This window comes from Acartia tonsa, chromosome 8, assembly GCF_053477335.1.
Source record: "Acartia tonsa isolate MP-2025a chromosome 8, ASM5347733v1, whole genome shotgun sequence".
NCBI classification, from domain to species: domain Eukaryota; kingdom Metazoa; phylum Arthropoda; class Copepoda; order Calanoida; family Acartiidae; genus Acartia; species Acartia tonsa.
The window spans coordinates 24,127,216-24,150,446 of NC_137267.1; the positions used below are offsets into that span (position 1 = coordinate 24,127,216).

General features: G+C 33.1%; 1 protein-coding gene and 1 long non-coding RNA gene across 12 annotated transcripts in view; both read right to left on the minus strand.

Moving 5' to 3' along the window:
* Positions 1 to 23,231, minus strand: part of LOC145326323 (nuclear transcription factor Y subunit alpha-like) — a 35,365-nt gene that overhangs the window by 11,494 nt on the left and 640 nt on the right. For 2 of the 9 annotated variants that reach the window (XR_013881845.1, XR_013881844.1), the window contains exons 2-11: positions 22,482 to 22,583; positions 22,093 to 22,155; positions 21,694 to 21,759; positions 21,164 to 21,211; positions 20,720 to 20,749; positions 20,090 to 20,180; positions 19,747 to 19,804; positions 19,042 to 19,166; positions 18,481 to 18,633; positions 17,925 to 18,024 (exon numbers count right to left, since the gene is read on the minus strand). Coding sequence is in view for 4 of the 9 variants with exons in the window: in XM_080169613.1 (XP_080025739.1) it covers positions 17,933 to 18,024; positions 18,481 to 18,633; positions 19,042 to 19,166; positions 19,747 to 19,804; positions 20,090 to 20,180; positions 20,720 to 20,749; positions 21,164 to 21,211; positions 21,694 to 21,759; positions 22,093 to 22,155; positions 22,482 to 22,583 (828 nt within the window). In the remaining 5 variants the exon portion in view is untranslated. Of the gene's footprint in view, positions 1 to 17,920; positions 18,025 to 18,480; positions 18,634 to 19,041; positions 19,167 to 19,746; positions 19,805 to 20,089; positions 20,181 to 20,719; positions 20,750 to 21,163; positions 21,212 to 21,693; positions 21,760 to 22,092; positions 22,156 to 22,481; positions 22,584 to 23,231 lie in introns of all 9 variants that reach the window. The other 7 variants (XR_013881847.1, XM_080169615.1, XM_080169613.1 and 4 more) reach the window with 7 other exon arrangements.
* On the minus strand, positions 1,022 to 15,616 carry LOC145326320 (uncharacterized). Of its 3 annotated transcripts, none has more exons than XR_013881840.1 (5): positions 15,518 to 15,616; positions 14,526 to 14,561; positions 13,494 to 13,554; positions 2,499 to 2,548; positions 1,022 to 1,485 (listed from the first exon to the last, which is right to left on the minus strand). It is a non-coding gene; the product is annotated as an uncharacterized LOC145326320 (long non-coding RNA). The 3 variants fall into 3 exon arrangements; XR_013881842.1 differs by lacking the exon at positions 13,494 to 13,554 and adding an exon at positions 13,858 to 13,916; XR_013881841.1 differs by lacking the exon at positions 13,494 to 13,554.

The following is a 23,231-nucleotide window of genomic DNA, read 5'->3' on the forward strand; positions in this document are numbered from 1 at the left end:
TCCCCACATAACTAACCCTAAAAAATTAACATAAAAAACAGTGAGTTGAATGCCGCTCCCGATATTCACAGTCGCTGCTAAAAAAAAAAATATTCTTTATTGACCAACAAAAAAAAGTTGTCGTGTTAATATCTTCAGATTCAGAAGCGCAGGAGATTTGATAAGCACTAAATATAAGATAAAACCCGCGACCGTGGCTCAACACGTAGCGCATCCGCTCGTCGTCGGGAAGGTGATAGGTTCAAATCTCGGTCCGACACCACGTTATAACTGAAGACGTTAAAAATGGTTCCCACTGCTACTATTTCAGATGCGCGACGTAAATAGTTAGAGTGAGGGAATGCCTTGGCCCAAAACAGGTGCAACTCGCTACCATGCACAGTTGGGACTTCTAATACAAAGGTCGTGCATCTCAGAGAGTTGGTTGTCTGATGGGTGAATCGACGCTTTACACCGCAATCATAAGTATTGTATGTATGTTCCAAGGTGCGTGGAGAGAGGTCTAGTACCCGAAGCGACACCTTGCCCCCTAGTCTTAACTCTTAAATGTAAGATATATCTTGATAAACAAGAATTTTAATTCCCCTCCCCCCCTCCCCCCCCCCCCCACTGCACTGTATTTATTTATAGGGGGAAAATAGTTGACAGTGGTGGAAATTGGCGGGGTCACCTGTATTCTTTAAAGTAACTTTAGCCCTTAAGTAGCATATATCCGAAATAGGACAAAGACAAAGGTCGTGCAATCAAAGGGTTGGTTTTCTGATGGATGTTACTTAACATAATATCCTTGGGTATTGTATCGCATTCGCATCCCATTAAAAGCAGAGGTTTCTCTGGATTCTCTATATGATTCTAAATCGAAGGAGAATCCTGCCCTTACGTGGTAAGGCGATTATATTTCATATTGATAGGAATGTTGAAAAGAAGTTTCAGTTGTGTCTTTTATAGGAGCTGAGTCAATTAAAATTTTTAATACGGACATTTTACATTATAGAGTAGCTTTTCTAATAAAACATATAATAATAACAATAAGAAGAATTTATTTTAAAAAATAAATCAACAAAGATATGTATAAGGTACAATGTGTGTATTAGACATAACTCAATGTAATTAAACCAAGAAGGAAAGTTACAGGACAGAAATTTTTCATAGCAGTCAATAAACAACGGCTGTATAAAAGGGGACTATGCACGAACAAGAGCAAGTGATTCTAAGCATTTTCTAGCATTTATTCTTGGTATTTTTTTATTGAGTATACTATGTTTATGTTTAATATAATATGGTATCGAATAAAAAGTTCAATTTCACCATGGTTTTATATGTTTTTTTTTAAATGTTGAACATTTTTTGGTGCATTATCATAAAATGATTTGCCGAGACCAAGGACAAAATTAAAAAACACAGCAAAAAACATAAATTGCTGTAAATAACTGCAGTGTTTTTGTCTTTCTCCTTTTATGAAACTTTCTTGATCATGTTGAAGACCTAAAAATATAATTGAATTAAAATTTTAAATTCTTTATGTCTAGAACAGTAATTTAGGGCATCATATTGTAGACAGATTTATACGGACAGTAACGGATACGATACACAATTTTTCGTTTAATATGTACACCATAAATTAATGTAAGATTAGTCATATTGATTGGAAACGTTGAAAATTGATTCCTGTAACAATTAGGCACAAAATTAAAGCTCAGCAATTCTATGATATATGTCAAATAACAATCCAATTTTAGTTTAACAAATGTACAGTTCAAGTTTGCTTATGTTGAAATATTAACATCTCCCACTTGCCAATAAATAAAAAAAACAAGGATGACAACATCCATAAGTAGCGAAGCACAAAATTTCGTGGATGGGACTGACGGTCATTGTTGTTTTCTTCAAACGACGGGAAATTTAATTTTGATATCTTTAACTGAAAAAAATTGAAAATCGATTAATAAACACCAAAGATATGGAGGAAAATGTAAAAAATATAAAAATAGCCAAAAACCTGCAAAAAGGCAGTCTGACCGTCATTGTTGTTTTCTTCAAACAATGGGAAATTTAATTTTTATATCTTTAACTGAAAAAAGTTTGAAAATCGGACCATAAACACCAAAGATATGGGGGAAAATGTAGAAAATATAAAAATAGCTAAAACCTGCAAAAAGGCAGTCTGACCGTCATTGTTGGTTCTCCAAACGACGGAAAATTTAATTTTGATATATCTAACTGAAAAGATTTTGAAAATCGGACCATAAACACCAAAGATATGAGGGAAAATGTGGAAAATAAAAAAATAGCCTAAAACCTGCTAAAAAGCCGTCCGACCGCCATTGATGTTTTATAGTTAATTGTGCTCCTTAATGATGGGAATGTTGTCAAAAAATTTCAGCTTTCTATCATTTATAGGAGCTGAGTAAATCCCATTTCCCCCATAGCGTTACGGACTGACGGACTGGCGGACAAGTGAATTATAGAGTAGCTTCGCTACTAAAAATAAAACTTACTTCTAATACACACATTGTATCATATACTCTTTGATTTGATGATAACGGACCTAAATTAAAATAGTGTCAACCCTTCTTACTGCAGTTGGTGTCAACCCTTCTTACTGAGTTGGTGTCAACCCTTCTTACTCAGTTGGTGTCAACCCTTCTTACTCAGTTGGTGTCAACCCTTCTTACTCAGTTGGTGTCAACCCTTCTTACTCAGTTGGTGTCAACCCTTCTTACTGTGAAGATCTCCTCCAAGCTCTGCTCGAGTTAGTTCCTCACAACTCTCTGTGGCTCATTAAAATAAGATAAGTGATTTAATTTTGATTAACTTTTCTTGCAATGGGTACAATGCAACCTACACTTACATACAGTGATGCTCTTAGAAAATTCACCCCCCCACGTCATAGGACTCTATCAAAGCGGGCTCGTAGCGAATCTAGTGATAGGGCAATGGAATCTAAGGCTATCACCTGTCCAGAGGACAAACCGAATCATGGCATTTATGTTGGCCGTGCTTTTGAACATTGGACGCTTGTCACGAGTGTTATGGAAAAGGCTGACCTTGTTTTCAACAAGGAACATCCAAACCATGACCTTTTTAACAGTATCAAAACCATCCTGAATAGCGCCGCTTCTCTACAATTTGACATGGCCGAAAAACTTGACTGCTTGGTCCAGCGGGGGGATAAACAGGACAGCGTTATTGATAAGCACTCTAAGGTCATTGATAGGAATTGTGCTGGAGGTAACATTGTTACCTCTGTTGAGAAATCTTCTGCCTATGAACAATCTTGCTTGGACCTGAAAGAGTCTGGCAAGCAGTGCAAGATTTTAGATTTGGATTTTGGAAAAAAAATATCTGATCCAGCTGAAATTTCCAAAAGGGCAAGGGAAATTCTTAGAGAGAAAGATGACATTAAGTTGATTATTAAGGATGCTCAAATTATTTCCCTTGGCAAAACAACGGTATTTAAAGATGACAAGCATACAGCTCCCCTCCTAATCAAACTTAAAAGCAAAGATAATAAAGACGCTATGGAAAAAGTACTAAGGAAAAATGGCTTCTCCACAGCTTTCCACTGGCCAAAAAATCTTATGAAAAGCATTACTTGTATGAGAAATCAACTGAGTACCTTTAAAAATACAAACATAGATTTAAATGGGAAGCAAATTATGATTAGACCATCTTATGAAACAGGGAAAAAAATTAACATTCATTATAGAGATGCAGGGGAAAAGAGATGGACGTTTTTAGAGGCGGTAAAAACTCCAGTGCATGATAGTCTACTATCTGAGTTTAAGGGAGAACAAATTTGCAAAAGTGAATATTTTGTCTTATAAATTGCGCCCTAATGTCTATTTTCACTCCTGTTAGTTTTGTCAAAATGTATCTTTTAGCATATCATTTCCTATTTCTTTCTTCATCCACTATATTTCTCCCTCCCCCCCCAACAAAGTTACTCTTCTCTACACTTCACTATTTTCACCGTCTACCTTCTACCCCCACCCATTTCATAAAAAAAAACACCTTTATCACCCTTAAACAACCCCTTTGTCCCCCTTGCTCATTCAAGCTTAACCACCGACCTATAGAACCCCCCTCACCCCTCTACCCCCCCCTCCCTGTGTACATATATCATTTAAACATCTCTTCACTCTTATACAACACCTCATCAGGAAAACTTGTGAAAATAATCTTGAAAATTATGAATGGTATGTTTTATATTTTCATATTTTTATATCTTACTTACTTAATATCCTTTTTTACTAAATCTAATTTTTTTCTAGAGAATAATTCTAACCTGATCTTTACAGTCTTTTTCTATGGAATATTATCCTATCTAATCAATTTAAACTTCTCCTTGTTATTTAAAAACAATTGTATTTGCTTAAAAAACTTTCCTACTGTATTTTTTCATACTTCTCTTTGCCCTTACGGAAATGGATTCTTTTGCTTTTATTTCAATTATATCTTTAAAAAAGCTCACGCAAAACCGCAAAAAACTAATTTGTGTATTTTTATTAACTTAGGCTATAAATACCGTCATCATAGGACTCAGCATAGAAACCAACCCTATTCTGAAGGTAGGAGAATTGTTAATAACTATGTTTTAGGTTTTTCAGTTGATTTCTTACTACTCTATTCATTATGTTTTTTATTTTATGGTTCTCTTATTTATAAGTTTCATCTTATAATTCAAATAGATTTTAGCTTTTTATATTACTACCTCCATTCATTCTTTTTTGATAGTTGCAATGCCAAGTTTTTTGTACATTTTTGTGAAAACATACTTATTGCTCTATGCCCCCCAACGTTTTCATTTAAATATTTTGTTCATTTAATCTTTTCTTTACCAATTTTCATCTTGCACTCAATTCATCATAATTTTATTACATTCAATGAATTCTTGAATCTTGCAATAATTCTCGTCTTATTATTTTTTAATAATGACTAACATAAATTTTTTAGAAGAAAAAGTAAACTCTATTGGTAATGATCAATACTCGAGAGATATTACAGTTCTAAAAAATCTTAATTTTCGTTCACAGAACTTGAATTCCTTAAATGTTACAACTAAGGATAATTTCAATTTTAAAACAGACAAATTTAACTATAAAATAAACTTTATACTTAAACAGAATGCAGATTTTTTTCTCCTTCAAGATATTCGTTTAGGAAACTCTGATAAAAATGTTCTGAAAAAAATCTTTAGTTGTAACAATTTCGGAAATTATTCCATGATTCTTAATAGTTCTAAAAATAATAGGGGAGTTGGTATATTAATAAAAAATAGCATTGATTACAAAATAATTAAGATTTTACGTTCAGAATGTCAAAATATTTTAATAATTGATGTAGTTATAAACAACTTTCGGCTTCTATTGGCTTCTGTCTATGGCCCAACTGAGAGCCAAAATAAACATTTTTTTCAACAAGTTAAAGCAAAAATTATTGACTTAGGAATCGATTTCTATATCTTAGGGGGGGACATGAATTGCATCCCTACTTTAACCCCAGCCAGTTTAAATCAATCCCTAGGTAACTTAGATACTTTTTGCATGAATTCACTTCCAAACTATCAAAATTGTATTGAACTTTTTAATTGGACCAAAACTAACTTTGCAATTGACATATTCCGGTTATTAAATCCTGATTTAATTGATTTCAGCTACATACCTTTTGGTAATCTAAGGGAAAATAGGAGTAGGATAGATCATTTTTTAATTTCCCCCAATCTTATTGACATTATCGATAAATGTGAATATTTACCTAGCAAACTAAAGTTACTTGACCATAAAACTGTTGCACTTTCAACGAAAAAAAATTTAAGATTCCATGTCAAAACGATTGACACTAAGATTCTTGATATAAGCGGTCTTTTTGAGTCTGTAAAATACAATATCTATGAAACAATCATAGAATATTTTAATTTACCAAATAAGGCTTTCCTTAAAGAATGTCTCACCAGAATAAGTATTCTACATATGGAAAAAGTTGCGCTACTTAACTCTAAATTCAATCAGGATTCACTCGTTATTAATTGGATTAATATTAAAGAAGCCACTATTACGGATTTATGTTCAAACTTTCCCACAATTGAAGATTGCTACTTATTTCCATGCACTACTTCACCTGAGATTTTTTTAGATATTTTATTAATGAATATTAAGAACAGTATCATTTCTTTTCAAAGTCATTACAAAAGTAAAGCATCAGCTTATAAAAATGAATTAAAAAAAAAACTTTACAGTTTAAAAAACTTACGTTATCATTATGACGATGTTAGCTCTGAAATTAATGACATAGAATCTCAACTATCCTCTTTTGAAGATGTAGAATGCATAGCTTTAATTCAAGATTCTAAATTTTTCAATATTTTGAACTTAGAAAAGGCAAGTAAACCTTTTGTAAAAATTCTTAAAAACTCTTCAAATAAAAACTGCTTAGCTTCTCTAACAGACAATAATGGACAAAGATTTTTAGACTTACAGGCTAGAGATAAGTACTTAGTTGATCATTTCAAATCAAAGTTTGAAAATCCATTCCCTTTAAGTTCTAACATACAAACTTTTTTGGGCAATTTTAGGAATCATCCATTGGTCCAGCAACACAAATTAACTGATATTGAAAGGGATTCTCTCGAGGGGGAAATTACAGACACTGAACTTGACCTATCTCTAAAAACCTCTAATCTTACTTCTTCTATTGGACCTGATGGTATTCATATAAAATGTATAAAAAAATTTTGGTCTTTTCTGAGAACACCTATTAGGGTGGCCTTTAATAAGATGATTACTTTAAAATCAACAAATCAGCTTATGCGTTGTTCCCGGATAAAATTAATTGAAAAAAATGGGGATTTGGATCTCTCAAAAATTAAATCTCTTCGTCCAATAGCAAATTTAACTCATCTGTACAAACTTTTTAGTGGTGTTCTTGTAAACAGATTAAAAAAATTTGTAGACAAGCTATGTTATAAAGCTCAGAAGGGTTACAGTTCCAAATACTGCATTCAAGAAGGTCTCATTTACACCTTTGAAACCATTAATAAGTCAATCAAATCCAATACACCACTTGCTGTACTTAATTTGGATTTTTCTTCAGCATTTGATGCAATAGGTCATGAGTACATTTTAGAAGCATTTAGATTCCACAACTTTGGACCTTTTTTTATCGATTTCTTAAGTACTTGCCTAAACAATAGATATGGACATATAGCAACTGCAGAAGGAATTACTGAAAATTTCTGTTTTAATGTAGGGACTCTTCAAGGAGATAGACCTAGTCCAGACATCTTTAAAATTAGTCTTAATCCACTAATCTTAAAAATTGTTCTATGTGAAGAATTACACATTCCTAAGGAAATCCCCTTTAATTCTGATGAGACTTCTGCGGAAGCTGACCCTTTGGCAGCTTTTGCAGATGACCTGGATTTGTTCTTTAGTCCTACTCAGGAAAATGTTGAAATCTGCAACTCTATTTTAACTGACTTTGGTAATCTATCTGGTCTCAAAATTAATAGAACAAAAACAAAAATTTGTCTTATTGGGGATAGGGTAAATAATGGTTTCAACATCTCTTGTAATAATCTAGGTTTTGAAATAGTTGACTCTTTCAAGATGTTGGGTATCATTTTTGATCATAAACTTGAAAGAATGCATTTAAATTGGGATAGATGTTTTGAAAAAATAATCAAGATAAGGAACTTTTGGGGTATTTTTGGTCTAAGCATACCTGGAAAGGTAAACGTTATAAAAACGTTTATTTTTCCTCAATTGAATTATATAGGTTCTGTGCTAAATGTACCTGATTTATTCCTAAAGAATGTAGAGGAATTAATTATTAGCTTCCTTAATCAAGGGACACCAATAGCAAAATCAAAGATCTTTACACCTGTTTCCAAGGGAGGGCTTGGTTTAACAAAACCTAGAACTTTCTTAAAATCTTTAGATTTATTGCTTTTCAAAAAATCTTTAAACATAAAGGATTCTTGGAGCTCTGAACTACGTCATGCTGCACTTAATATCAATGATAAGTTCTATTATACTAATAATATTGACCAGAATTTAAACCCAATCTTACACAGAATTATCTCTTCATACAAGGAATTTTCTACTTCTTACTGGTTAAACCATTCTAACATCTTAGATATGAGAATCTATGACAATCCCCTTTTTACTGATGCCTTAAATAACAAGTTTAACAGGACTATTTTCACAAATCATACCTGGGAAAGGTTTGGAGAGATACTTACTACCCTTAGAATTGTCGACATTATCAATGATGAACACAAATGTCTTGACAGGGAAGCTTTTCAATTTAAAAACAATTTGGTAATCAACGTCATGGAATTCTTTAGACTCTCAAGCATTTTTAGACACAGTTTAAATAAATTTAGTTCTAAAATTCAAGAACCTTACCTATGTCTAGAAGATTTTTTTAAGAAAAAAAACTTGAAGTCAAAAATTTTTAGAAAATACCTATTCTATGATGATGTAGATATTGCAAAAATTTATACAAGTAAATCCAGATACTCATGGACTGATTCCAGGGTAGTGGATGTAGAGAGAGAAAAAAAGTGGCTTAATGTTTGGAATCATAGTTTCATACCCATTCAAATTAGAGAATTTGGCCTAAAACATCTTAATAATACCAATAAATATAAATGTCATTTATCAAAAATAAATCATAATATCTCCCCCAACTGTACTTTTTGTGAACAATACAATCTATTACCTGCTCAAAGGGAAACTATCAAACATTTTTTTATAGACTGCCCAACCACTATTTCACTAGCAAATAATTATTTTAATAATAATTTAAAGGTGACAAACTTTAACTTTTCTATGGAAAATCTTTTAATAGGAGCACCCTCTTATCTACCAGATTTTGTAATTTTTATTCTTAATATAGAAATCTTAATGTTTAATTATTTTCTTTACAGCTGTGCCAGGAAAAGAAAGACACCCTTGATGGTTAATCTTATTTGTTTTATCTCTAATTACAGGAAACTGTATTTAAAAAATGGCAGTTATAGTAAGAAGTTTTCTAAAATAATCTTTGACCCAGGTTGATATATTAATTAAATGATGAAAGGGTGAAGGGTGGGGCGAGATGGAACAGCGCTAAAATTTATATTTGGGTTTTAGTTTAATAAAACTATTAGCTGGATTATGAGGGGAGGTGAAGAGAAAATAAGCTATTTTCTTTATCTAAATCATAATAAAAACTTTATGTCTTTAACAGAAGCTTTTACCTGTCCCTCTACATTGTATACAATTTTTTCCGCTTAACTTTGCATATCTCTTAGTTACAATATTGAATGTATGTACATACGGCTAAGGTCAGCTTTGGAGAAGCCACGCTACTAATTAATAAACAAAAATGTTTTGTTTTTTTTAATTTCTTTTGATTTCAGTTTCCTTCAGAGTTTATTGTTGTCCATTGAACCTTGAAAAATCCCACCCTCTAATTTTTTCTGTTACAGAGCACCAAACCCTGTTATTGTTAAACTTTTTCTTTATTCTATAGGAATGATTTCATGGGGAAATGGGGGCGGGGGGGGGGGGTTACGCTAAATCTATCTTCTCTTATTTGCAATGTTAAATGAACGGATGAATATCAGTCATAAATAACTTTGGCTACAAACTGTTTTCTTTTATTTTAAAAATAATTATCCTGTCTTAACCTTTGTAGTTTACCTTTAAGTACCTTGTTGTACAATGTCTCGTCAAACTTTTTAAATCTTAACTCTCTTCCTCTTAAATTGTTGTGTTTTTCTTTTGTAAAAAAAATTAACTCTCTCTTCTTATTTCAGTTGCTGAGCACAGACGTGACCAGGAGAATTTCCAGCCTCGGCGATTTGGGCGTGCTGGTGTGGGAGAAGGAGGCCACCTCGAGCGTGTTCGTGGCCGCAGTTCTGGTGGAGGTGCTGGACACAACCGTAGCCGCCGTAATGAAATCAGTGGTGGAGAGGAACGTCGCCAAATAGCTCCCAGCAATCAGAACTCTAAATTGCAACTTCCCTCAGACAAGGATTTTTACATTTGTACATTAAACCTCAACGGTCAACTTCTAGTTTCCAGACAAGCGTTCACCAACGACAAACTTCCTGTTTTTGACAAGGACAATCGCCTGCAACGAATGGGCTTGATTCTACCCAAACCAAAATTCTTGGTCTCAGGACTGGCAGCCACTACAAAGGTGACCTGTACGTTCTTTGGAGGAGCATGTTTCTCGTGTGATGTTATGGGTAATAGTCACAACATAAACAACTCGGCAAGAGTCTTTCTCCTTGGTGATCAACACTGTCCAGTCCTTGTTGGTCTGAAACAAGATTGCTGTCCTGTTATTCGTGTGGAGTCCGGAACTTTTACTGACCTACAAAATATGCTGATTAGACACTTCAAGGCTGGACTAAGGATACAGAGTGGGTCAATAGGTGTATGTCTCCTTCTCACCCTGCTTATGAAGGTTGGCCACACAACATACTGGGCTCAGCTGTTGAGCTTTTCAGAGTGGGCCGCAACTTACAACCTGCATATATTACCTTCTATTCCACCATTCCCGACTGGCTATGGCTTGGACAGCTTAATTTCAATCAAGCAGCTGAACTCACACCTGCAAGTGTGTCATTTTGGTAACAGTGCAGGAGGTAAAAATGCTAAATACTCACTCTGGCAACCCCTCACTTCCACTCTTGAACAGCATGGTGCAGCTGTCTGTACCATTCCTTCCCCCCCAATTTGCGTACAGGAGGTGGGGGGAATGTACGCACGCTGTGATGGCCAATTCTCAGAGGGTTGCAGTGGAGACTGGAGCTATGGAATGCCCAGGAATATTGAGGAGACTTTCCTTGTATCCTTATTACAGTCGGTGTCTGCTGCCCATGTGGAATTGAACCCAACAGCAACAGCTGTTGTAACTCCAAGCAAAGATTCCTTATTTGCTGGTCTCAGATCTGGCTCCAGATTGGATATTAACAGTGGCAGAATCGTGTTTCTACTCGGTAGCTCCATAATGCAGCAGACTAAACCCTTTCTACAAGATCTCTGCCTCACCAAGGGTGTTCAGGTTGTCTCCTGCTGTAAGGGAGGTGATTACCTAGGCTTCTTCTGGAACCAAGACCACTCTTTCCTAGCAGCTGGGAAAGAAGAAGATGTTCTGTTCTTACATTTCCTGGGAAACCACATGTTAAACAAGGACAACTTCTGGATGGACATGCTACAGAATGGTAAGAGAGTGTACCACTTAACTAACCCAATGATCCTGTCAGACCAGCAGATGGACCAGTTGATTCTAGACACCAATAAGCTGTCAATCTTCCTGGCGCAGCACTTCAAGGGAAGGGTGTTTATTCTAGGACCCTTCCCTAGACACATCACTCAATGTTGTGGCCTACAGGAACATTCTGTCCTAGACAGTGAGAACCAGCGGATCTCAATGACTGGCTATGCAAATCTTTTCAACAAGTATCTGCAGGCAAGCCTCGTTCTACCAGAGAGATGCGAATTCCTGGAGTACCAAAACATTTTTGGTAGAAATTTTGACAAAAACTGTCTGGTCGATGGGGTTCACCTGACCCCTTCAGCCTACAAAGCTTGCGCCAATTTCTTTCTGGGTTCACTTCAGCGTAAACCTAGAAAACAGACTAACACGCCCTCCAGGATGCCAGCTTTCAGCAGTTACCTGACCATGAAGGGGTTACTGACCAAAAACGAGGCTGACACCAGGGAACCTATGGAGGGGGCGATTGATGACGCAATAAACCTTGTCAAACAATGAATTCACCAATCCTTATTTATTTTTATCTTATTTTACTCGTATTTGTATTATGCTTTGATTTTTATCACTATGTCTCATTTTATAATTTATATTCTAATAATAAAGTTTAAATAATAATAATAAAATATTTATATCCATCAAAACATATTAAGATATTGTTCAAGATATCTAAGGAATAAACCAGAAAATATGGTTTCTAATGTAAATTGTGCCTCTCTCACACAACTATTGGCTGTTACACTTAAACCTTCTTTAAACATTCTTAAAATTTCCTAGAAGTTTTGGGACAAATGATCCGACTTTTACCATAGTTCAACACATACGAGTATATACTTAACAAGGATGACAACATCTATAAAAGCGAAGCACTGAAACGGTAGGACAAACGGACATTAACACTTGTATAGTGTCTGAACTGAATAATCAGAATATAGAAGTATAAGAGTCGAGGCAAAATTGTAAGTAAATTTGTTGAAAAACTGCTTGATACAGGATAATGTTTATGGACATACTTACATTTTTAGGACTTGATTATAGAGTTGCTTCGCTTAAAATATTGTTCTTTGTTGTTCCAGGAATCAATATACCAAAAATCAGATCAAACGGATATTTAGATCACATAAAAATTTGTTGTTAAAAAAGTAGAAAAATCAACATGTTTAAAATGGACGTACGGACATTCTGGTAATGATTATAGAGTTGCTACGCTTTCTAAATCGTACCTAACTACTACAGGAATCATCATACAAAGTTTGGAATCGATAGGACAATTCTAACATGCCTAAATTAACGAATAAAAGCTATCTATCTCGGACGCACGGACGGACCGACTCTAATTATAGAAAAGCTTCGCTTTTAAAAAGAATATAAATATAAATAAAATTGTTTCCAATAAAATGGGAAAGTAAGAAAGTATACAACAACTCGCATAAAGGAATTCCATACAAAGGTCAAGCAATCTAATTGTATGTTGTCAGATGGTTTATAGCTAATTTGCCTTACTACTTTAGTGTTTTCATGGAAAAGAAAATAGAAAGATTTTTCTCGTATTCATTCGAATCCGGTGGATAGGAACCGGTTCTCATCCATACGAAAAAACTATGTCTAGCATCGTATTATATCCAATTTTATACGAATATAGAAATGTACAATGATAAGATTAAAACTAGTTTTAATCTTATCATTGTACATTCTATATCCGCGGAAAGCCGTTCATAATACGATACGAGAAATAACTATACTCGTATTCATTCGAATCCGGTGGATAGGAACCGGTTCTCATCCATACAAAAAAACTATGTCTAGCATCGTATTATATTCAGCTTTCTATGAATATAAAAATGTACAATCATAAGAATAAAACCAGTTTTTTAGCCCGTGCCTTCGGCACCTCGGCGCTAAAAAAAAAATGGTTTTAGTATCATAATTGTACATTCTATATCCGCGGAAAGCTGTTTATAATACAATAGGAGAAATAACTATTATTGCTCCTTCGGCACCTCGGGGCTAAAAAAAACTGGTTTTAATATCATAATTGTACATTCTATATCCACGGAAAGCTGTTTATAATACGATGCGAGAAATAATCATTGCTCCTTGAATAAGTTGTAACTACCCCTCAACAAGGTGGGGTGGAGTTTTGACACATTTGCGTAAACCTGGTGTGTAGGCTTTATCTTTGGACTGAGAGGATAGGTTATTAAAGATAAAATCATTCTTACTTGATGACTTTCGCGAAGTTTTAAGTTTCAGGTTCCGGAGCTGCAGGCCTCCAAGTGGTCTCTGTACAGGTTAAAAATGTTATTTACATATTTGAAGAAAAAATATGCATATTCTTATATGATGAATTTCACGAAGTTTTAAGATTTTTTGGATAGGCCTCCAGGTTCCAGAGCTGCAGGCCTCCAGGTGGTCTCTGTACAGGTTAAAAATGAAGAAAATCTGTTTTTAAGATTTAGAGGTCAACTTATAAAACAAAATATGCATCTTTATGAATGTTATTTACATATTTGAAGAAAAAACATACATACCTATTGTTTCATAAGTTGACCTCTAACTATCAAAAAAAATTCTATTCATTTTTACCTGTAGAGAGACCACCTGGAGGCCTGCAGCTACGGAACCTGGGGCCCTATCCAAAAAATCTAAAAAATTCGTGAAATTCATCATATAAGAATGATTTTATCTTTTATAATCTATCCTCTCAGTTCAAAAATAAAGCCTATACACCAGGTTTACGCAAATGTGTCAGAACTCCCCCCCCCCCCCCCCACTCTCCCTTATTTAAATGTAGATCTTAATTGTCTCATCTGCAAAGATGTTTTGTACAAACTCCTTAGCTCGCTTAAATTATCATTTTTTAAAGCCATGTAAACATTACAAATTCAAAAAGCAAAGCAAAATATTTTTTTGAACGAAAGTCCTCTAAATCAACAATAAGGGTGTTCTTTCTAATATTGAGGCGAAAAATAAATAACAGTCCGTATAAAACATTAATGTAAATTGTCGGAGAGCATAATTACTTATAAATGCGAGACTATCAAGACTTAGTTAGAGAAATGCTTTGCTCGCGAGATCAATTAAGAAATAGTTAAATAATATGTATTTATAATTGACACTCTTGCAAGAATTTAATGTAGATGAGAAGACGATTCTAACATGAATTACAAATAAGAATTTAAGGTTTATATCACAAGATTTGAGCTAAGGTATTTGACAATAGTCTTTAATTAAAAAAAAATAATTTAAATTACCTTAATACAGACTCCACACCAACCACACCCAACCATCTGAAATAAACACAAAATAAGAATCGGAAACAAGAATTTTTATACTTGAAGGGTAAGCCAGCAGGAAAGAATTCCTTTCCCCTCCCTATTTCTTTCCCCAATTTTTTTACTAACAAGGATGACATCTTACATAAAAGCGAAGCTCTAAAAAAGGAGGACAAATGAAGTAAAAAACATGATAGCATTAATCAAAAACATATTTTAGACTTGAATACAGAGATGATTCGATTATAACATTTGTTTGATCCTAGGAATCATTATTCCAAAAGTCACATAAAAAATCAAAGTCAAAAGAGCAAAAAGTCAACATGCTTTCGAAATTGTACAGACGGAAACAATGCTTGACAATACTGCTAAATAAAAAACAAAGTTTTTTGTCTGAAGCTAAAGATCTCAAAAAATACTCATCTTGGGGAAGCTAAATATGTGTTTTTGGATAATTTCAGGCTAATTTTCTGACCGGTCACGACTTAGCCTAGATTTTAGGTTCAAAGCCGTTTGTTACAAAGTTTGACCCCTTACTAGAAGAACGTTAATAATAAAAGTTTTAAACATGTGACTTTAAAATATTAATTGTCTTAGCGTGGAAATATGAACTTAACATGATTAGAAACATTAATCCTATATTAATATACTTTCATGTGCTGTCGATTTTATAAAACTTTTCAGGATATTTATTCCTAGTTCTAGTTTATATTTAGAGAGTAAGACCATAAAAATACTAGCGGTCGTACCAATTGAAACTAAACTAGAGGCTTTTAATTGAAGTTTTGGAGAAGGAGAAAAAATAGACTTAAACCATCCCTGGAATTTAATTTCCAAATAAAACAGAAATAAAATAAAATGAACCTAGTTGAATCAAACTTGCCTTGTGGGAAGAACTCAAACATTTGAGTAGTTATCAAAATCTTAAGCCTACAAAAAAACTTTTTACTTCATATAATAGGATAATTTACCTAAACTGTCAATAAACTGTTTTTGTCAATAAAAGATTGGCTTCTGATGGTACGGGGGGGGCAATAATGGTCTTTTATTATTACTCATTATATTTATCTGAAAAAATACAAATCATTAAGATAAGTCAAAGTATAAAAGTAACAGAATGTCTGCAAATCTGGAATTGTTGCATCGGCTCGATGTCGGGAAGGTTATCAGACTAAACTAATAACCAAAAACGTTAAAAGTGGTTCCTTCTGCTGCTATGTCAGGTTTGGGACATAAATAGTTGGATTAGGGTGAATGTCTTAGCCCAAAATAGGCGCAACTTATTATCAGGCAAAGTTAGGACTTCCGCACAAAAGTTATGTCTAAAGAGTTGTTTGACTAAAGGACGTAAGACCATATAAACATGCACAGTAATTAAGCAAGATTTAGTTATGTAACAAAATAAAATCTTGTGATGTATCTCGTTAAAGAAAATATGTAGGTATGTAAAAGGGTTTAAACTTTTGGAGAGGAATCTTTAAACCTCCCCCACCCCTTTTACATCAAGTGTCCGTAAAAGCCTCTTTTAGCGTAGCCGATAGTAACGTATACATATGTACTTACAGTGTATAATTCTCTTTATTGTACCCCATAATAAGTAAATATACTTTGCCAAGGAAAATAATATTATCTATAAAACATCTGTTTACATAATGTAAACAAATATCTTTCTATATTCCTTGGCAATATTATTAAAAGGCTTTTTGTAAAATACACAAAATATGATAATAATTTTTTTAATCAATAAAATTGATTTTATTATTTTTACACTAAGCGTTTATTCTTGTGAAAATTAAAAGGCTTGTTCTCGGTATCGATATTTTTTTACTTAGGGGCTATTTACTACCCCTTATATCTCTAAAACAGCAACTCCTTTGTAAAATCTGGCTTCAGATATTAAATCTACACGAAAAAAATAAATACGGATAACCCTCTATACTCAACTCTTCTATGCCTGTAAGGGAAAATATATATTTCAAAACTAAGATGTACGTGGTTCTTTATAAGAACTTTTTTTATTACCTACCTAGGTAAAAAAAAATTTTTTCAAATAAAAAAAAGCTACTTTCTTACTAACTAGCAGATGTACCCCTAGAATCTAGGGGCTCTGTTTTCATATTAGTAGGGAAGGACAGTAAAAATAGCCAAAAAACCATCCTAATGGTCCAATAAAAATAAAATAGCCTAAAACCATCCAGTAACTTCTGGTGTGCCACAGGGAAATGTGCTTGGTCCACTTCTGTTTATAATATATATTAATGATATCGATGATGCTACAGCTGGAATTAATATGATTAGAAAATTTGCTGATGATACCAAAATTGCTAATACTGTTGAGTCTCTGGAGGATGCTAAAAACCTGCAGGAATGCCTGAACAGACTTTTTAAATGGAGCCAAGATTGGAGCATGGAATTCAACATTAAAAAATGCAATGTAATGCACATTGGAAGAAGAAATCAGTCATTTAATTACACTATAAATGTCATTGAACTATCTAAGGTAAAAAAGAAGAGAGATATTGGAGTCTGTGTTCACTCAAACCTTAAACCTTCTCAACATATTCAGGAAAGTGTTGGCAGAACCAAAGCAGTTTTGGGCCAAATAACTTGCTGTTTTCACTTTAGAGATAAAGTAATTTTTCTGAGGCTATACAAATAGTTTGTAAGGCCACATTTTGAGTTTTCTAGCTCAATGTAATCTCCGTGGTCTATTCTCGACATACAGAGTCTGGAAAATGTGCAAAAGAAAGCTATTGGCATGATCTCAGGTCTAACATCAAGAACCTATGAAGACAAATTGACAGAGCTCAATCCCTGGACCCTTGAGCAGCGCCGAAAAATGTTTGTCATGGCCCAAGTTCACAAAATTGTCAATAAAATTGGAAATGTAGAATGTGGCCTGAAGTTTGTTCAAAACAGAGAAAATAATCTAACTAGAACTCGAGCCGAACCTCTAAACCTAATTAAATCTAGGTGTAATCTAGAGGTTAGAAGGAATTTTTTCTGTGAGCGAGTAGTGGATGGTTGGAACCTAATTCCTTCAGACATCAAACACACAGCAGATGTTAAAAAGTTCAAGCACAAGTTAGTTGAATGGATGCAGTTACGAGTTTAACAGAATATCAGACATTCTCACAGGGCACCTAGCTGGGGACACAGAGAATTACAACATCAAGTATCCCAAGTAAGTATCTATGTGGAACTTCCCTAAACGTGTTGAATACAATCGGTTCAGTAGTTACCGAAATCTTATGCTACAGACAAAAAAACTTTATCACTTTATATGATAAGATACTAGAGTTTAAATTTTAAAAACATACCTATTTGATATGATTGGTTAATTGTATTTTATTCCTATCCAAATTTTCTTTTACCTACCTATCCATTTATAGTTGTAAATGCGTAAGAACTGTATTATTTGAATATTGAATGTTTGGCTTCTGATCAATCGTCCCAGACAGAATATGAGATCCAGTATCTAAAACGAAAACAAGATTATTTTTCAAGAAATCATTGAAAATCGTATAAGCTTTATAGATTAACTGAAAATTAATTTGAAATAATTTTAGCAACAAAATTTATGAAAATTGGGTAAAAACGGCTAAATAAGTTTGTTTAAGGTGCTACAAACTTATACAAAGAAACTATTTGGGTGCAACCTTCTTTATTTCATAATATGCAAATATTTTTGGTATATTCCCTCAAAACGACTGTTGAATCGAAAAATTCCTCAATTAACTTCCAAATTTTTTTGGATCCCCACATACTCTATTCCTTTGGTAACTCCCCTGACAAAACCCAAATTGTGCATCAAATTGGCCTATTCTCAGTTGGAGTGAAATTGTCTAAATTTCTGTACGCTTCGCGCAAATCATTGCATAATTCTGTGCACATAACTAATAGGGAGGATAAAATAAAATTTGCTAATTCTTACTCTGAAAATTCATTTTAATATTTTGATTCTTCTTGATTCCATTTGACTGTTGTTGTTGTTGGTGTGACTGTTTGTCAATCTTGCCACCAGAGGTCATGGAGTTAAACTTTCCTGAAGTCATTAGCATACTATTATTCATAGCATTGAACTTCCCTGGAATTAGTAAATGTTAATGTTAATTATTTTGATTAAATTTTGGATCAAGACAGTTCTAGGAAAAAGGTATTTTTCAAAACTTTAAAATTGTTACCTAGTTAAAATATTTAAAATGAAATGTTAGGTATTTTTTTAATGGCGGAAAAAAAGGCATGATATACTTTACATAAAACATACTAGTACGTTTATAACATTTTATTTTATATAAAAAAATGAAGAAGACTTAAAACTTTATTAATAAACCCTACCTCTTTCAACTAATTGACAAAAAATATGAAATAAAAGAAATATTAAATATGAGTTAATATTAATATTTACTACCTATTAAAGCATTGATAGGTAGTTAAATCACTTTAGACAACCAAGAAAAAGATTAAATGATATAAATACAAAAACTTTTCCTACCTCCTTCTCCTCTAACACGTTTGAGTGCATGAAGATGTCTAGATTCATGAAGGTACTTCTTTCGCTCCTTGGGAATCCGTCCTTCTTGTTCTAACTTGGCACGGGCTTGTCGTCTTTTCAATATTCTAAAAACAAGGACAATCATAGTAATAAATTGCGTAGCAATAACAAGATTATAGAAATTAACATATCCTTATACAGTGTTTTTTTTTATGAGAACTTTTTTGAAAGCAATTTTACCCCACTTATAGTTATCAGAATTTAATGATTAATGGCTTATTCTCTTCGTTTTGTATAACCATTTATAGATAAGCAAAAAACTTTTCATTTTATATTTAAAAAGTATAGTAAATTCAAAAATTCAAAACTTAGGTGTCAACATCTAAAAATGGTTTTAGCGCATTTTTCTTTTGCTCAAATCTTAGTAAATTTGAGGGAGTAATTTGGGGGGCCAGCACTCCCTCCTTGGTTGAGATATGGCCTTCAAACTTTAAAATGTTGTAGTACATGTCCCTAATAGTATCTGTATAAATTTTTATTTCTACATATAAACTTTGAAACGTTTTGCAGCCATTCTTGCAAAGGATAGGAGATTTGATCATAAGAAAAATACAATAGAAGAACCCCTAGAGGTCTCTAAGGGCGTAGTCGCTAGTCATAATGAAAGTTTAGAAAAATCGATCAACTACAAAAAAAAGTCTATACCTGTGATATTGTTTGGCGTTTACATACAAAGGTTCTTCTTCCAAAACTTCAGCGGGGGCTTTAAAAAAATTAATTGAATAAATTGTATGATTTTATTTAACTTATAGGTCACCAACAACAAGCTGAAAAGATTTTATCATTTTATATTTTAGACATATTTAGTACATATAATGTTGAAATAATATTTTGTCAAGTATAAAATGTATGAACAAGCCTTTTTAGCCATATTTGCTTATAAATAACTGTAGATGTGTGTTAATAAATTGGTAAATGCCGCCAATTAATGTTATTAAAATCCTCGAATATTTTTGAAAAAAAATCTACGAATCTATATTTTATTTACCTGGATTATTTGCAAGTTGCAACCGCTGGCCAGCGTTGGCATTACTCGTACTTGTACCAGGCACCATCATGATTATGTTATTTGCACCTCCCTAAAAAATATAAAAATTTTAGAATTTTCCCAGTTATTTTTTTTCCTTTTTAAGCCTTATCTAAAACACTAGATAGTAGAGGATACTAAAAATGTATACTTTATCACGTGATTAAGAGATGCTTTCCCACAAAGTAGCTGTAGAGCACTGTACCCCCCACCTACCTCCTTCTTTTTGAAATACGCCGTGTAAGATAGTTTTTTATGTTTTTTTTGTCCGTTTTGTTTAGATTTACGAGATCTCTACAATAATCCCTTCTTCCTTTATTGTCTTTTAAAACCCAAAATACGACATTGCTTATATAAACCATATTTATTGACTAGGTACCAAAACGAAGTTCTTGAGAACACCAAAACCTTGGCCATATAATTCATAATGGCAGGCTTAGTGTACAATCTTTTTTTGTTTCCTTGTATAATGTAGTGCATTGATTTTGGCACAAATTTTATTTATTGTTGTTGTGTTGACCCTAAAGTATCTCTTGTATAGAGAAAAGATACAACCATAGGACCAAACTTTATCCTGAATAAATATTTAACCTGTTGTGGAGTTGAAGGTGCCTGAGCGAGCTGGAACATGAAATAAATACGTAAACTTAGTTTCTCATCAACAAATATTAACCCATGTACTTATAATTTCGACAGTCAGTCCACTGAAGATTTCGGTTCATTTTCATTAGGAACAATGATTCTAAAAACTTAGTTATTCACTTACTTAGGTAAAGTTATGTATGGTTATGACTTAAATGTTCTTATGCACTAGGTAAGCTATAGATCAATATTGTTTTTAGAATCACTTTATTTAATCAATATATTAACATACTTACAAATGAAAAAGAAACCTATTATTTTAGAAGTTGACCGTGTCAAATAGTTGAATTTTATCTTACTTATACTTATGTAGATATAAATGATGATGATGGTTTGATGGTATGGTTGAAATTTGTGGATGTATGATTAAAAAAACATATTTTTAAAACTAACCTGAGACCCGGTGGAACCTAGCTGGATGATTTGATTTCCGCCACCAACCTAAAAATAATATTTTTTCTTCAAAAAATGGCTTATCAATAATTCTATGATTATGTTATGCCCAATGTCCATACATCAATTCCTCTGAAGTATATTTTAAGAAGTTATTCTCTGAGCATAAAATAAGTCACAAATATATATGCAAATTTTGTTTGGACTCATACATTTATATTCTGCTTTCTAAGTTCTGAAAATCTACATGTGTTACTAATCGTTTGTCTTATCATTTTCAAGGATCTTGCCATCCTTTTTGTCTTGTGTAACTTTGAAAAGAAAGGACTTTTTTCTCGTATTCATTCGAATCCGGTGGATAGGAACCGGTTCTCATCCATACGAAAAAACTATGTCTAGCATCGTATCATATACAGATTTCTACAAATATAAAAATGTACTATCATAAGATTAAAATTTTACATTCTATATCCGCGGAAAGCTGTTTATAACACGATGCGAGAAATAACTATTTTTGTTTTGTTTTTTACCTGTCCATCGACAACTGGTTGGTATATCAAGGTTTGTCCATCCGCTGTTTGTAGGATTTGTGGTTGCTAAAGGTTATATCACACATTTAATTCAGAAAAAATATGAATTAGGACAAAGTTAAGGTACATACAAAAAATAGAATTAGGGCCTTCTTAAGTCATATTAGCTTAAATGCCTTGAATGCAAGAACGCCCAAGCTTTTTATTGGATAAGGGTAAATCAAATGTGATAAATTTAAGAGGGGGGGGGGGGGGAGGTTAAACACATATTTACCCAACCCCACTTGGACGTCTGTGATTAGATACTTCGCTTGTATTAAGAGATTGATACAATGATCCAGAACTTTTATTTCATTAAAAATATTGATAGGGGAAGAATAAAATGTGAGATAAACATTCCTGTGAGTTATTTGCATTGCCCTGCTGCAGAACAACTTGTCCTTGTGCATTTACTGGTACAACCTATGGGTATTAAAAATTAGTTACTAATAAAAATCTACTTGTCAACAAAGCTATGTCTGCAACCAACAACTTAAACAATTGGATAGTCTAAGTTCTATGAGTGGATAACCTAAACTATCTGATGTTTTTTTTCAGAAATGGTTACGATCCAATGGGGGTGCAATTCTAAGTTCACCACCTCATTTGCTTAGTGTTAAGAAATTTTTAGCAGAGGTACCTAATTATGAAACATTAGGTAATAGGTTTGTATTTAAATAAAAAATATATTATGTGAACATCTAGAAGGTAGTCCCCTTTTCAGGAAGGCATCTAATTAGTTCCATCACCTGTAATTGTTGAATTCCATCAGCTGTGCTAATCTGAACATTGCCTGAAGACTGTCCGACACTATGTAACAGAATCTGCTGACCGTTGGCTGTTTGAATAACCTTAAAAAAGATATGGGTATGTAACAAAAATTTAATCAAATATTTTTGTTGTAACTTAAGGTTTTATTGATTTCCTATCTATTTACCTTAGTAGATAATTAAGTTTTTTTTTATTATAAATAAAGCCAAGTATTTTCTAATAAAAATCGCATATTATGCTTAAAAAGTAAAGATAGCTAAAGTATTTCAGTCTCTTAAATACCTCACGAACTTCTAAAACTTTTTTGGATGGGAGGAAAGGGGAGATTCTCGACTTTACAGGGGTCATGTAAGTTAACACTTAGTGTCTGAACTTAGTAGATTGTTATAGGCACGTTAATTTAATAGAGATTAATCAATGGGAGTGAGCATGAAATTAGATCATACCAGTCTTAATTACTAGGTAGGTAAAGGGTGAGCAAAAAAAATGCGTAGATTTTTAAAATTCAAATTGCGCGGCTTGTGTTAATAGTAGAAAAATGTTACGCATACCATTAGAACCGATAAGAAGTCTATTTTTTGGAAATATAATAATTATTCCTCTGCTACGTATAGTTAGGGAGCTACATGTTAAAATGTCCCAACTGACTTAAAACTTGACTTGCGAGTATATTAGTAAATATTAGACAATAATTCTTGCAAAAAGACGTGCGTACATTTTTAAAATTC